Genomic DNA, 14,117 nt, shown 5'->3' on the forward strand with positions numbered 1-14,117 from the left:
ATTACTAGATGAGGCTTGAGTGCATGTCTGATGATCCGGTAATCGGATTCTCAGGGTAATAATAATCACCTGATTGAAATTTCGAGCGCATCTGGGGAAGGAAAGTTATGTTTGTAAAGACTTTCACTTTTAGTATAGAGGGGGTAATTCATATGATCTATAATTATTTCTCACAATATATCCGAAGATTGTACCATCAACTCCAACCTATCCCATGTCTGTTGCCTCTATTTCGTGCTCTACCATCCAAACTGCTCAACATGAAGCTCTATACTAGGTCCATTGACTTTGATGTTCTTAGCGACGGTCCTTCTCGTAACTTGCATCAGGCTATCCGGCCCACAAGCAGCCACAGCGACCCGGTCGTTATCTTCCGCCTTCTCCACAATCTGATCGACAATAGCAGCAATATCGGGCCTGCCTCTTTGTGGGGGATAAACCATGTCTGTTGAGATAGGCGAGGACAGTTGCTTCTCAATGTCATGCTCGTTCTTGGATGACGGTAGTGGGTCTGTGGGAGAGGTTTTTTCCTCGTCTGAGGAGGATACGAGGGTGCTGTCTGATTTGCTGCCGCGGGTTGAGAAAAGACGGACATTCACCAGTGGAGAGTCGGTGAGCTCCTTGAGTTGTTCGCTAAACCATTCAAGCATTTCTGTTCCTTGTCAGTTTGTGTACTTCAAGAGACGATTAGATCAGTGGGCTTACCCGGCTCCCGAACAGTCCAGATGAACTCGATAGTGGTTGTTTGCGATGTGCCAAGTTTGCGAAGGAGATCAATGGCAATGCCGACTGTAAAACTAGCACCGCTGCCACCTGCGATGAGGACCACCTTGGTGAAGTTTGCGAAGTTAGGAATGTTGCCATAAGGTCCATCGATGGACGCTTTGAGCGTTTGTCCAGGGTTCTTCACAGCCGCGGCGTGAAGATCGCGGGTGAAGCCATCATAGGCCGCAACAACAAGCTCTAGAGGCTTCGTCGAACTGATGGTGAATGGATGAGACTCAAGTGCACGAACGCCCGGGATCCATAGAAAACAGTGCGTGCCTGGAACAGCACGACCGGGAGACTTGCGCAGGACGACTCGAGTCCCGCCATGTGAAAGAGGTGTAAGTGTAGCTGTGTTGCCAAAGCTGAAGAACAGCGTCCGGAGTGACCGTATGACACGATCGGCAAACCACAGCGAGCCGATGACTATGACGCCGATGACAGTCTTCTTTGCGAAGTCTGGACGATGCATTCCTACTAGTATCATAGTGACCATGAACAGTACTACGTGAGTGACGTAGAAAATTTCATATCGCATCTTCCGGACGAGAACTGCAAGGACTACCGAGAGGAGCATTAGGAATCCGGCTATTATGCCCACTACTTGATCATCTTCACGCATGTTAGACAGGTTGTCTTTGCGGATGTCGCCGGCGAGGTAGATGGTGGCGTGAAGGATCATTGATACTATGAGAGAGTAACCAGCAATTCGATGGAGGACATTGAGGCGCTCATACGAGTAGGCTGTCAAGAATGCAAGTGGTGTGTTCTTCAAGGCGAGGAAGGTGACGAGGCCGAGATTGGCAACAGAGATCCTGAAAGTCGGGAATTTAGCACAGATACACTTTCATTCAAAGTAGACTTACCATCCTAATCGTTTTCCTAGATTGTTCAGAGGTGTACTCCAGTCCATCTTGGTAAACGTAACTGTGACCGTTGCGGCAAGATACCCCACGAATACGAGAGCATGACCTGTAGAGGGAAAGAGAGGCAATTTGCGTATCAGAACGCTTCTTGCCGCCCTATTTCGATCAGTTAATAAATGAATGTAGCAAATGTATCTCAGCAGTGTGAGGAGGGTGTATTTATTACCTTGTGACTCGGACTGGAAATCTCAGGAAGGTAGCCTTTCCACTACTTCTCCTCTCATAAGTCTTAAACGCAATGCGTGTCCAGTGGAATAAGATGAAAATAACCATTATGCCAACCATGGCGGCAGCGAAGAACTTGGCAGACTTTTCATTGTTTCGCTGACGCAAAATCTTGGCCAACTTTGTTGCTTTTGCTTTGGCCGCTTTGGCTTGAGCAGCGGCAGTAGCAGTGGCGTTTGCCATCGTGGAGGAGCAGAAACGATAAGGAGGATATATAATAAATAGATATTGCTGGGGAATGGAAAACTTGAAGAGGAAGTCTGAAGTATACGAAGAGGAGGACGTAGATGAAAATGGGGTGGAGCAAAAGGTAGCAATATTGAGTGGATTGGTCCCGACTACTGACGGCTAAAGTAGCCAGGCAGAAATGTGCTTGGAACTAAAAGATCTGAGATCCTAGAAGCAGAAGGTAGTGTACTTCTAAAGTGTACTCTGGAGTCAATCAGCGCAAATAACAAAGCAAATACCGAAGCTTGATTGGTACAAACATCCCACCGGCCGGATGAAATCTCGGCACACGGCTGCATAGAAGTCCTGGATCCTGGTCATAGCTGACAGACCCTTGGTTGGATTCCAGATGGTGGGGGTTTTCACGCCATGTTAACGTTTGTGTGGCTTGCGCTAGCCATCAGATAAGGACGTTAGGGGAGCATGGGGAGCTAAGTGCGGATCAGATAATGCGCGTATCTAATCAGATGCATCAGTCAGTCCCGCTATAGCCCCCCCTGTATCTTGGCAGATGAAAATTTTGACATTGCGCTTCTTCTTGCAAAACCTAAACCAATTTCTTCCCACAGTCCGTCCGAGGTCGCTCCATACGGAGGGTAGAACATAGGATAGATGGGGCATATACGAGAAGATCGTTAAGAAGAAGGTCTTATGGTGCGACAAACTTGCCAGCATCCACGTGGCTATCCATCCCAGAAGGACCACCTGAATTCGAACCGAATCGCCAGGTATTCTTATGATGCACTACCCCATTCTAGGGGCATAAGCAAAGACCCGAGGACTCCGGCCCCTGGCAGTTCTTTAGAGGGTCCGATGCTGGACATTAATCACGGTAGGTTGGCTCTATCGCAGCCCAGAACATTGATTTCGGGTATTTCGTCTAACTATTCATACAATTTGCCCTTCGAGAGCGGCGAGAGTGGTGGTATACATTATTAGAACAAGAAATCGTGGGGGGAACTTTCTTTTGCTTCCTCCAGGTCCTTTGATAGTACGCTTCCCGTTTTGCTCTTGGCGAGGAAAGCGTTGCAAAGAATCCCAGTTGCTACGCTCACATTCAAGCTATCAACAGTGTGGCTTCGACCACCGCCTGCAATGTAGAGCTCCACATCAGCCTTGCTTCGCATATTTTGGCGGAGCCCATCGCCTTCCCCCCCAAGCATGAGAATACAGGGATCTTCCGAGAGTGGGTCAAATAGGTCATCAGTTGACATAGAAGTCACCGATCCTTGCGACTCGTTGCTTTTGGAGGGAGCTACAGCAGCAAAGGTCTTCCAGCCTGCGAGTCTAGAATCTTGAATGAAGCTAGCGGGTTTGCTCACAGAAAATAGCGCCATGTTTTCTGACGCCCCAGCAGAGGCTTTGAGAACAACGGGAGAGAATGGCGCGCTGTTTCGAGTTGCAATTGCTACTGCACTGACGCCGAGGAACGACGCGGTACGAATAATACCTCCAAGATTCCCGGGATCAACAATGCTATCAAGAAACAAGACCATTGGTTTTCGACCGTGACGGTCTTTTGGAATTCGGACGAAGTTGGAAGTGCCGTTGACTGCGGCGTCTTCTCGTGATTGATAGTCCACCGCAACCTCAAACCCAGTTTGCTCATCCTTAGTTGTGACTTCGCCTAGGCCTGTGACAGGGAGTCTTGGGAGGGGTGATGCCTCGAGAATGTAACCATTGTGAGGCCGTCCTGCGCTCATCTTGTCCATGAGACGCAAACCATCACCGTTTATTTTAACAATGTCCACCTGATTCTTTCTTGCGAGCCGTTCCAAGTTGGCGTCTCTATCGACTGCTTCACGGTTCTCGCCTGTGTATATATAAAGCTTGTAATGCTGTCTTCGCGGGATTCTTCTCGATTTCAAAGCAGCTTCCACGACGGACGTCCCGTAAAGGAATTCGGAGGCTGGGGTTGTATAAGGAACTGAAATGGGTAGTCGGGTGTCAACTGGCTTCACTGTTCGAGTACGGCTGGTTGAAGAATCTTCGTCGGATTTCACGAAAGTATCGACTTTGCCCCTGCCCATGGTGAACGGACCAGATGATTCATTAGCATCTGCGTCAGATCCAAATCGCTTGACAGGGCTCCGCTGAGTATATCCTGCTGCAGAATCTGTATCTCGTTGTCGTCCCTCAAACTTTCTATCCGCCGAGTACGGTTGTCGTCCCTCAGGCTTTCTGTCCGCTGAGTATGGTTGCCGCCCCTCAAACTTCCTGTCCGCTGAGTATGGTGGTCGCTGCCTGTCTGCAGAGACCGGGGCTCCATTCTTTGACTCGGGGCTTCGGTTCGTAAAACGGGACTCTCGCTCCCTACCATGATATTCCTGTCCAGGTTTCGATTCTTTCTGCCTATCAGCGCTTCGGTTTGTAAAGTCCGACCCCTGTTGGTACTTCTCGGATTTGGGGTTGTGAAAAGATAATGAAGGGTATGTGATCCTCGAATCAGGTCGATTGCTGGATCCATCAGAGTCTACATTTGAGAATTTCTTGCTGCCACGATCCCTGAATGATGAGTCGGAATCTCTTCCTCTTGCGCCAAATTGGGGTCTCCGTGATGATCCTCCATCGAAGCCCCGCGTCCCCTGGGACTTTGGCCGATCCCACGCTTTCTCCTTCGGACGGCTCTCATGTTCAGCATCGAACATGTTCCGCATCCTTTCGTGTCTGTCAGACTTGTAACCGCCATTACGAGATGAGCCATCTGGATTGGGCTTCTTGCGCGCCAGCTGTGCATCGGTTCTGACGGGCTTGACCCCCTTGTATATCCGTACTTCTGTGTCTGTGAAGCTTCGTCGAGCATCTTTCCTGTCTGGCTTGCCTGGCCATCCCTCACGGCTCATCTGTGGTTGACGAGGTTGGAAACCCTTTGGCTCGGCAGTGCGGCGCACGACGCCGCCTTCGTTCTTGTCTCGGGAACCATACCCCTTCTTTTCAGAACCGCCATCTCTTTCCCTGAAGCCGACCCCCTTGGACTTTCGAAGTCCTCGTGCAATTGCAGTATTGACAGAAGATGCCTCTCTTAACTGGTATGAAAGGAGTGACGAGCTAAAGGACGTTTTCACATGGCGGATATTTCTTGACAGGGCAATGTTGATCATTGCAGTTATTCGGAGGTAGCTGTAGCTGCAGATATAGCTGCAGAGAAGAACGTCTGAAGGCTGTACAAGTAGAAATAAAATAAAATTTCGGGATATATTTCCTGAGCTCGGCCCAGTCTGCAGAACTGCTGGCGAATCAAAAGGGATGGATTGTTCAGGGTCTGGATCCACAATCTACTAAACTCTATCCGAACGTAAATATTTACTTAAGTCTATTGTTTTCTAGGAAATACGCTTGTGATGGACTTTGCCAGAAGTATGGTTACGCTTGTTCAGGCAAATCAATCAAAGCTAGAAGCATGGCAAGCATAGCGAGAAAAAGATTGTCTCCCATTTTTTGCGCTATGCTAGCTTGAAATAATCATAATCATGTGCTTAGCGAGGCTCGCCCTAGTTCGTTATCGATAAACCTCTTTCTCGGCGGCGCGCCAGTGCTTTATTCATGTTTGCGACATTGTAAATCCTCGACCACAGTCCCGACAAACCCTCTTGAAACGCGTGCCGAAACTTCGAATTTTGGTAGAGTTTGTTTCCGGAGTATCCTTTCGTCCCCGCTTCCGTATCAAGCCGCGTCTTATTTCACCTCTTTAACGCGTAATTCCCGCTGGCGTGAATACCACATTCTGCCAACCTGTTTTACTCAGACTACGACACGAACGATGCCTCGTGCAGTTCGAGTAGACTGAATTTCGGGTCTCTCTATTGGTATATTTCTACTTTCTACCGACAACCCTGTTGATGCTAATGCTCCTATCAGCCCTAGTAAGGTTCAGTGCCGAATCGCATTCGAAAGTACTTGTAACTACCCGCGTATTCACCTTCGACATGTCACACGTTCCTCATATATCGAATTCAGAGAGCTCAGAAGACGAGTTAAGCCGTACTCCCGAGAGGAAGAACGCCACAAGAGAGCCATCTCAGCCTCATTCAGCCTTGTCTCATAGATTTAGAGAATCACCCCAAATGTCCCGCGATGATCGTCCACAGGGCAGAGAGTCCGCAGAAGATGGCTTTGCGGTCATGGTCCCAGCACCTGCTCGGCCCTGGGAATATCAACCGTGGCGCGGAGATACAACTGTTGAGACTGTACTAGAGGAGGCGGAAGAACTTGATGGCGAGCAGATGTACAAGATTGAGTTTGAGGATGGACGGAAGGAAAACGTGAGTGTGAATTTACTATGCGATAGACTCGTACCATCCTCAATTGTGATTATCTACGAAGTCCCCGTTTATACCGTTTGCAAAAGCCAATTACAGAAGTGGTCAACGCAAGTGTGTAGGCCTCTGTTTTATTAAGGATAATTGCTGCTCTATGGCTTCAAAAATCAAGCGCAGGAGACTTCTTTTTAGAGAAGTGAATGAACATCAATTCAATTAGAATTAACCTTCATATTCGAGCTAATTGTACCTTCCCCACTCCTACATCGAAACTGTTCCTTCCAATTCCTCGTCCTTGGTTTTTCTTTTCCGCCGTTTGGATCACGTATCAACCGCTATCAATGGTCACCTCTGAAGTGCTTTAAAATCAATGGAACCCTCCAGGATTTCATAGATTCCGCTTTTCAAGGTACTGCGCATCATCCTCTCGAGCTCCCCTTCCGACTACTCCATTCCTCTTACTTCACTCTTTCCCTTTTTGTCATCTGCTATGTCGAACTCTATTCTACTAGCTCATTCACTTGTCGAATCTTGAACTGACGCGAGCAAAACAGGTTTCCTTTGACAAGCTTCTTACCCTTCGAAACGGTCGTAACGCCTTGAATTTCTACAATACTGGTGATAGCCAGGTGAAATCTTCATCATCAGTTATGGATTCTCAAGATGAAAGTCTGGAGTCCGTCAATGCCAACGGCAGGGGGAAGCGTATTCGTACAAAGGCCCAGAGCAAAGATTACGTCGACATCACCAAGGAGGTACTTGACTTTGACGACGAGGATGAACTTTACGCAGACCAGGGAGCGGCGAAGAAGCGACGTCATGAGAAGGGCCGCATCACACTCTTGACTAAGAATGGCACTCGACAAAGCAGCAGGGTTGTCAGCGGTGGTAGCAGCCGTCCACCATCACGCGCTATTGGCGAAGAGAGCTCCGATTCTGACATAGTCTCCTCGACTGCGAGAGGCACTCGAACGACCAGCGGGGCACCAGTTGCCACTCGATCTTCTGGGCGCGTTACACGGTCCATCAAAGCCAAACCCCGCCTCACTTCAAAGCATGTTGCTAAAGATGATAACAATGACGAACTGGCAGAGGGTGCGCGGGACGAGAGCGAAGACTCGGATATCCAATATGTCCAACATAAAAGTAAGAAGAAAGCCAATAACGGCCGGAACAGATCTCAATCCCAAGGCAAAGAAAAGCCTGGCAGAGGACGTCCCCATCGCATTGTGAGCGAAAGTGAGTCCTCTTCTGAGGACAATCAGCCAACTCGACGCTCGGGGCGAGACAGGATCATCAAAAGCATGAAGGAGCGGGACATGGACGAGGAAGTCTATGCGGATGAAGTCGCCAAATCCAACGCCCCAAAAGTCATCAGTATTCGAGAGATATACCAGCCCGTTCCGAAGCAATCTCCATTCGCAAGCTTTCATAGGGATATTTGTGATGTGTGCAAGGGATTTGGAAACAATTCCAATAAAGGCACGAGTCCATTGATCTATTGCCAAGGCTGCTCTACCTCGATTCATAAAGTCTGTCTCGGTTATCGTAGTGCTAGAGAGCACATGGTTACTAAGGTTGGTCATGAAAATTTTGTTATGCAGTGTCGTAAATGTATCGGCGTCCCAGGGAAAAAGGATCCTTCAGCGCCTCCCCTGGACATTTGCCAGGGATGCATGAAGCCTGGACCCGCTTGCAAGTCATTCTCCGCCAAAAAGACAGCAAAGCAAGAAGAGAAATTACGAGAAGAAAATAACGGAGACGATCCCGTGACAAAAGTGGCCGAGGAGCTCATCAACAATCCCCGCAATGTCTTGTTTCGCTGCACTCGTTGTCAGCGGGCTTATCACTTTGTACATCTCCCGGGTCGAAAGAAGACTTCTAAGACCCCCAATGATACTGAGGGGATTCGCGTAGCACGACTCAAGGAATATACTCCCAAATGGCAGTGCAAAGATTGTTGTGACATGCCCGAAAAGCCGCAAGGGTTAGTTGCTTGGAGACCTGCAGATCCTGAATCGTACAATCCCGAAGATACGCTTGAGGAGTTCAGAGAAGACCAAAAGGAATATCTGATCAAGTGGGAGGACAAGTCGTACTTTCAATGCAATTGGATGCCTGGCAGTTGGGTCTGGGGCGTCACTGCTAAGACTATGCGAAATGCATTCGCTCGCCGTGACGAAGGTGCCAATGAGAAGCCCAAATGGACTGAAAAGGAGGCGATCCCCGAGGAATATCTTACCATGGAAATCATATTGGACGTTGAGTATGATTCCGAATTCGAGCCCGAGTCTGAAGAAGTCGATAAGGCTCAAATCAGCATGATCGATCAAGTTTTTGTAAAATTCGAAGGTCTCACTTATGACGATGCGGTATGGGAGGCGCCCCCCAAACCTGAGGAGACGGACCGATGGAGCGCCTTCGTGGCAGCCTATAATGAATATCTTGCTGGGAAATACTTTAAACAACCTTCTGCACTGATTCTAAAGCAACGTGCTGACGAGTTCCGGTCGCTCAACTACAAAAAGAAGATTGGGCTGCAAACGAAACAGCCCCCCGAGCTTACTTTTCCCATGTTCAAGTACCAAATCGAAGGCTTCAATTGGCTTCTCGAAAAGTTTCACCAGAAGAAGAACGTCGTTCTGGCCGATGAAATGGGTCTAGGAAAAACTGTACAACTTATAGCTCTCATGGCTTATCTCGTGAAGGATCGTCCCAAGGTATGTTTTTTCTTTCTTCTTACCGCAACCCAACTGATCTTGTCAGTGCTGGCCGTTCCTCGTAGTCACGCCTAACTCGACGTGTCCAAATTGGCGCAGAGAACTTAAGAAGTGGGCACCCGGTCTCCGCGTTGTAGCCTACTATGGTGCTAAGAAGGCTCGCGAAATGGCCTATGAATATGAACTATATCCTGGTAACTCTTCGGAAATGAGAGCCCATGTGGTAATCACATCTTACGAGGCACCAGTGGATGATCATAGTCGATCATTTTTCAGGAAAATCAAGTGGGCTGGCTTGATCGTGGATGAGGGCCAACGTTTGAAAAACGACGAAAATCTTTTGTATGGAGCGCTGAAGGCCTTGAAAGCACCCTTCCAGGTCCTCCTGACTGGTCAGTAAAATCACTGATCTTGTAAAAACTTCTGCTGATTTTGAGGCCCAGGTACACCGCTTCAGAACAACAAACGCGAGCTGTTTAATCTTCTTCAATTCCTTGACTCTTCCCTAAACGCTTCTAAACTGGACGATGAATACGAGGAGCTGACAAAGGAGAACATACCGGAGCTCCAGGACCTTATCAAACCATTCTTTCTCAGGTAAGTTGTAATTATTCGGTCAATTAGTCGAGACCCCCCTCTTACTCTGTGATTTAGGAGAACAAAACTTCAAGTTTTGAAACATTTGCCAACGCTTGCGCAAGTGATTCTTCCAGTAACCATGAGCCTTGTCCAGAAAAAGCTTTACAAGTCCATTTTGGCTAAGAACCCGCAACTTATCAAATCAATCTTTGGTCAAAGCACAGCGGTTCTTCGTCCTACAGAAAGGGGCAATTTGAACAACATACTGATGCAACTTCGCAAATGTCTTTGCCATCCTTTCTTGTACAGCTCTGCTATTGAAGAGACCTCTGTGAGCGAAGAAGCTATGCATCGAAACCTTATCGATGCTTCCGCCAAATTTCAGCTTCTAGAGCTCATGTTGCCTAAATTGAGAGAACGTGGCCATCGTGTTCTTATGTTCAGTCAATTCCTAGATCAACTCAACTTGATTGAAGATTTCTTGAAAGGCCTTGACCTTACCTTTCGGCGTATCGATGGTACCGTTAGCGCCCAAGAGAAGCAGAAGCGAATTGACGACTACAACGCCAAAGACTCCCCGATATTTGCGTGTCTCCTCTCCACCCGTGCTGGAGGGGTGGGCATCAATTTGGCAACCGCGGACACTGTTATCATCATGGTATGTCTCTCAATCCCCTCAGTCGTAACCTAAACTAATTTTTCTATCCTAGGATCCTGACTTCAATGTGACTAACACATTCTACTCCTGTTTGGGAAATATTTTGCTAACTGTAATATAGCCCCAGCAAGATATCCAAGCCATTTCTCGTGCTCATCGTATCGGTCAACAAAAAAAGGTCCTCGTCTTCCAGCTAATGACCAAAGATACAGCCGAAGAGAAAATCATTCAAATCGGTCGCAAAAAATTAGCTCTCGGCGCTTTGATAGAGACTATCGGCGCCGAGGATGATGCTGGTGTTGATATGGAATCTATTCTCAAGCATGGTACAGAGGCATTGTTCAATGATGACGATCGCAACGACATCCATTATGACTCGGCATCTGTGGACAAGCTCCTAGATAGAACTCAAGTCGAGAATACTAATATGGACGAAGATAAGACTGCAGAGTCTCAATTCTCCCTTGCACGTGTTTGGGCTTATGATAAAGGCACCCTCACAGATGACGTTGGTGATCCAGATGCAGAACAAGCTGCTCCCGACATTTCAGTGTGGGAGCAGATCCTAAAGCAACGCGAAGCGGATGCAGCAGCAGAAGCAAAAAGGAACATGCACGAATTTGGACGTGGAAAACGTGCTCGCCACGTAAGCTGCCCTGCCTTCTGTTGAATTCATTGATACTAACCAAATAGAACGTCAATTATCAAAGGTCTAACATGGACGTCGACGACGATGCGGTACCGTCTACACACCCGAAAGCGAAACGCCGTCCCGACGAATCGGCCAGTGATTTAGATTTCGCTGAAGCTGACAATACGGATGGAGATGAAGAGTCTGACCCAGGCGACGGGATAGATCCCCGGGAGTTGGAGTCTAGTCAAGATCGCTCGAAAGGTACGCGCAAAAAAGTTCAGAAACGTCCAACCCCTCAAAAGTCGGTTTCAGTCGCCAAGTCAGCGACGCCAGCGAAACAGGTGACAAAGGTCAAGTATACAACACCCAGCGCCAAGACCGCCAAGAGCAAACCTCAAGCGCCTCAAGCGAAAAAGCAGAACGGCGCTGGCAAGTTACCGCTAAGCTCTAACAAAGCTTTTGCTGCCAAAAAGGGCTCTGTAAACCAATTTGTTGCTTCAAAACCACCAGATGGTTCTACAAAGAACTCAGCAGGCATCAGCAAGACGCAAGATCCTGATGAAACGAGTAGCATCAAGCGATCAACTATTTCGAAACCTCCTCTGGCAACTCAAGGCATTCAAAATCAGAAGAACTCTATGGAGGAGTCGACCGCAGGTTCTAATGCGAAGATCGTAAAGACGCAGATTTCTACAGCGTATCCAGTCATCGTTTCTAGTGGCAAGCAAGTGCAAGCCGTCCAAACTTCAATTCAAAAGAACGCTGTGGCTAAACAAAAACACATCAAGCATCCTCAGCATGCTAACAGTTCAACACAACAGACTACCAGACAAAATCCTCCTCTCACAGTCATGAACACGTCCAAGGACATGGCCACCCACATCCACATCCACACCAACAGCAACAACAACAACACTCACGCTCATACCTACCCCAGCCCCAATCCCAGCCCCCTCCAAACACCAGGAAAGGAGTCCCTAGGGCAGCCATATTACCCCCCAAAAAGTCTTCCGAACCAAAACCCTCGAAGCAATACCCAAGCGGCGACAGATTCCCCCCTGGAGCCTCCAACCACCAAGATCGTCCGAATCAAGCTCCTATCCTCCCGGTCCAATTCGCAGACCCTGTCTCACAGCTACGCTTCCAATATGGACAGCCCCAGCAACAAGGTCTCCCAACTCAATCCAATCAGCCCCAAATTAACAATAACGGGCCCATCCAGAGACCAACCTTCCACATGGATAGCTCCCAAAACCGGCCCATGCCCCCTCTTATCCCCCCCACAAGCCAATTCATCCCCAGCAATGGGAGTTTCCCACAACAAGTCAGTGGACACTCGACCAACCAAGAAGCGCAAGGTCACAGAGGGCCAGAGAGAATAATGCGACCCGGGGAAACACACCAAAGAAACCCAAGCACATACCAGCAGTCGAATCCTCAGCGGTCAAATGCTGGGCTATCACCGAAACCGATCGAGGGAACCGATTGTTCGCTCTGTGGTATGTCCCATATCGGGATCATCGTCAACTGCCCTCAGATCACGACTGAATCTGAGATCCGTGTCCTGCTCGATGGACTCAAAGACTTGGCACACACTGACCAAGCCCCGAAGGTTGATATCGCAAGGAGATTTCTAAGAGGGGAACTTGCGAAGCTGGTCCAAAGGAAGAAAGCTCGTAAGCTTGCGCAATAAACCAAGCTCACCAACCATCCCATATAGATATTTTCTTTTTCCATGCATAAAGGTTCATTCTGGCCGGTTGGGAGATAGAGTAGGGCGGGTGGAGTAACTGGGGATCTTGCCTTTGCTTTCCCGCGCCATCTCATGCATGCACATAAGACATGCCCGGCACAGAGAGAGAAAGATATCTATAGATTATAGTTCTTTGAAGACATTCTCAAGGAGCTAGCGTCATTAATAAAACCAATACATAAACTGTAATGACTTGTATCAATTGTGACATAAATAACCTGATCATGCTTGATAAGGTGTAGTATACGCATAATTTCTTCTGCGAAGGTATGTTTGCATTAATTTTTTTGGCTCTGCAGCTAGGTGTTTGTATCATTTCATTTGCTTTGGGGTTTTCCATAGGGAGGGGGAAAGGTCTTGTGGATGTGTACCCGTTACAAGAGAGAATCATCAACTGACGATATTTAAATATAATAGAATCAAAAGAGAACAAATGATGCAAATGAAATGAATGAATGGACTCGTAGGACACAATGTCTCAAAGTATAAGGCACTTTACTGTCAAATGCTGTTGCTATTGTAGTCCTTTTCACCGCACGGACCTTTGACCAACCCGTTCCATCCAATCTCACTCATCCTTGTCTCATCACTTGGCTTGGTGACAACGTCATGCCATGCCACCGCCAATACCTTCTCCTTGCTTCCACGAGCTGGAAGTGAGAACGGCATTATGTACGGTATCACGGTATCATCCAGTACCGGTAGTATTATTCTCTCAACTTCAACTTCCACTTCCACGTCCACCTCCGCCGGCCTGCCCTTCTCATATACACGCTTCATAGCCCCTTCAACCCTCGCTCATCCACAGCATCCTTATATCTAACCAGACCAGCAAAGCCCTACAAAATCGCATATAGTACCGTACCTAGCCACAGCAGTCAGATCCGATAGTGAGTATGCGTCAGCAGTGGAGGAGCAATTTGGTGGTAGTACCATTGGACGTTCATCATGCTCAGTTAGGCAACCGGGTCTCTCCTCGTGCCCTAATCAACATACCTAGGTACCCTCATAGAAAACCCACAGTCCGACTCTACGTTTCTCTGGGTTTACTTGCGCCCACGCGCTTCTGGTGCGTGAGCCAATCAAGCAACGTCATCGCTTTGCTGTGCTTCGCGCCTTCTTGATATTAGAGCGTTCAAAGTGGGAGATGCCACTTCTCAGCAATATTGCCTGAAACCGAACGTTCATAATCCTAATGAAGTTTGGTACGAACCCCAGTGAGCCCTTTCCCATATGAAACCGTGCGCTTGCTGATACTTTCTGATGCTTCTAAACTCAACTTGGGGAGCTCATCAATCACCCTTTCACAGCCCTGTGATCGCCCACCACACAGCCAGAACTCTTCAAGTACATTCTCGACATTGATATCC

At 48.1% G+C, this 14,117-nt stretch overlaps 3 protein-coding genes across 3 annotated transcripts; 1 reads left to right on the forward strand and 2 right to left on the reverse strand.

Moving 5' to 3' along the window:
• Positions 1–239: 239 nt before the first annotated feature.
• CFL1_1 (putative ferric reductase transmembrane component) lies at positions 240–2,099 on the reverse strand (the record flags this gene model as incomplete). The annotated part of the gene is made up of 4 exons (XM_031145557.1): positions 240–652; positions 706–1,580; positions 1,632–1,787; positions 1,858–2,099. The coding sequence occupies 4 exons, from the start codon at positions 2,097–2,099 to the stop codon at positions 240–242; spliced, it is 1,686 nt and encodes a 561-aa protein (XP_031009350.1).
• A 980-nt stretch (positions 2,100–3,079) lies between these two features.
• On the reverse strand, positions 3,080–5,579 carry MRM1 (rRNA methyltransferase, mitochondrial; the record flags this gene model as incomplete). Its single annotated transcript, XM_031145558.1, has 2 exons — positions 3,080–5,282; positions 5,512–5,579. 2 exons carry the CDS (start codon positions 5,577–5,579, stop codon positions 3,080–3,082), a joined length of 2,271 nt encoding a protein of 756 aa, XP_031009282.1.
• Positions 5,580–6,070: 491 nt separating this feature from the next.
• mit1 (Chromatin remodeling factor) lies at positions 6,071–12,687 on the forward strand (the record flags this gene model as incomplete). Its single annotated transcript, XM_031145559.1, has 8 exons — positions 6,071–6,517; positions 6,958–9,123; positions 9,170–9,515; positions 9,567–9,720; positions 9,778–10,360; positions 10,482–11,006; positions 11,054–11,758; positions 11,803–12,687. 8 exons carry the CDS (start codon positions 6,071–6,073, stop codon positions 12,685–12,687), a joined length of 5,811 nt encoding a protein of 1,936 aa, XP_031009349.1.
• Positions 12,688–14,117: the final 1,430 nt, after the last annotated feature.

Source organism: Lachnellula hyalina, assembly GCF_007821495.1.
Source record: "Lachnellula hyalina strain CBS 185.66 chromosome Unknown contig00006, whole genome shotgun sequence".
Lineage (NCBI taxonomy): Eukaryota > Fungi > Ascomycota > Leotiomycetes > Helotiales > Lachnaceae > Lachnellula > Lachnellula hyalina.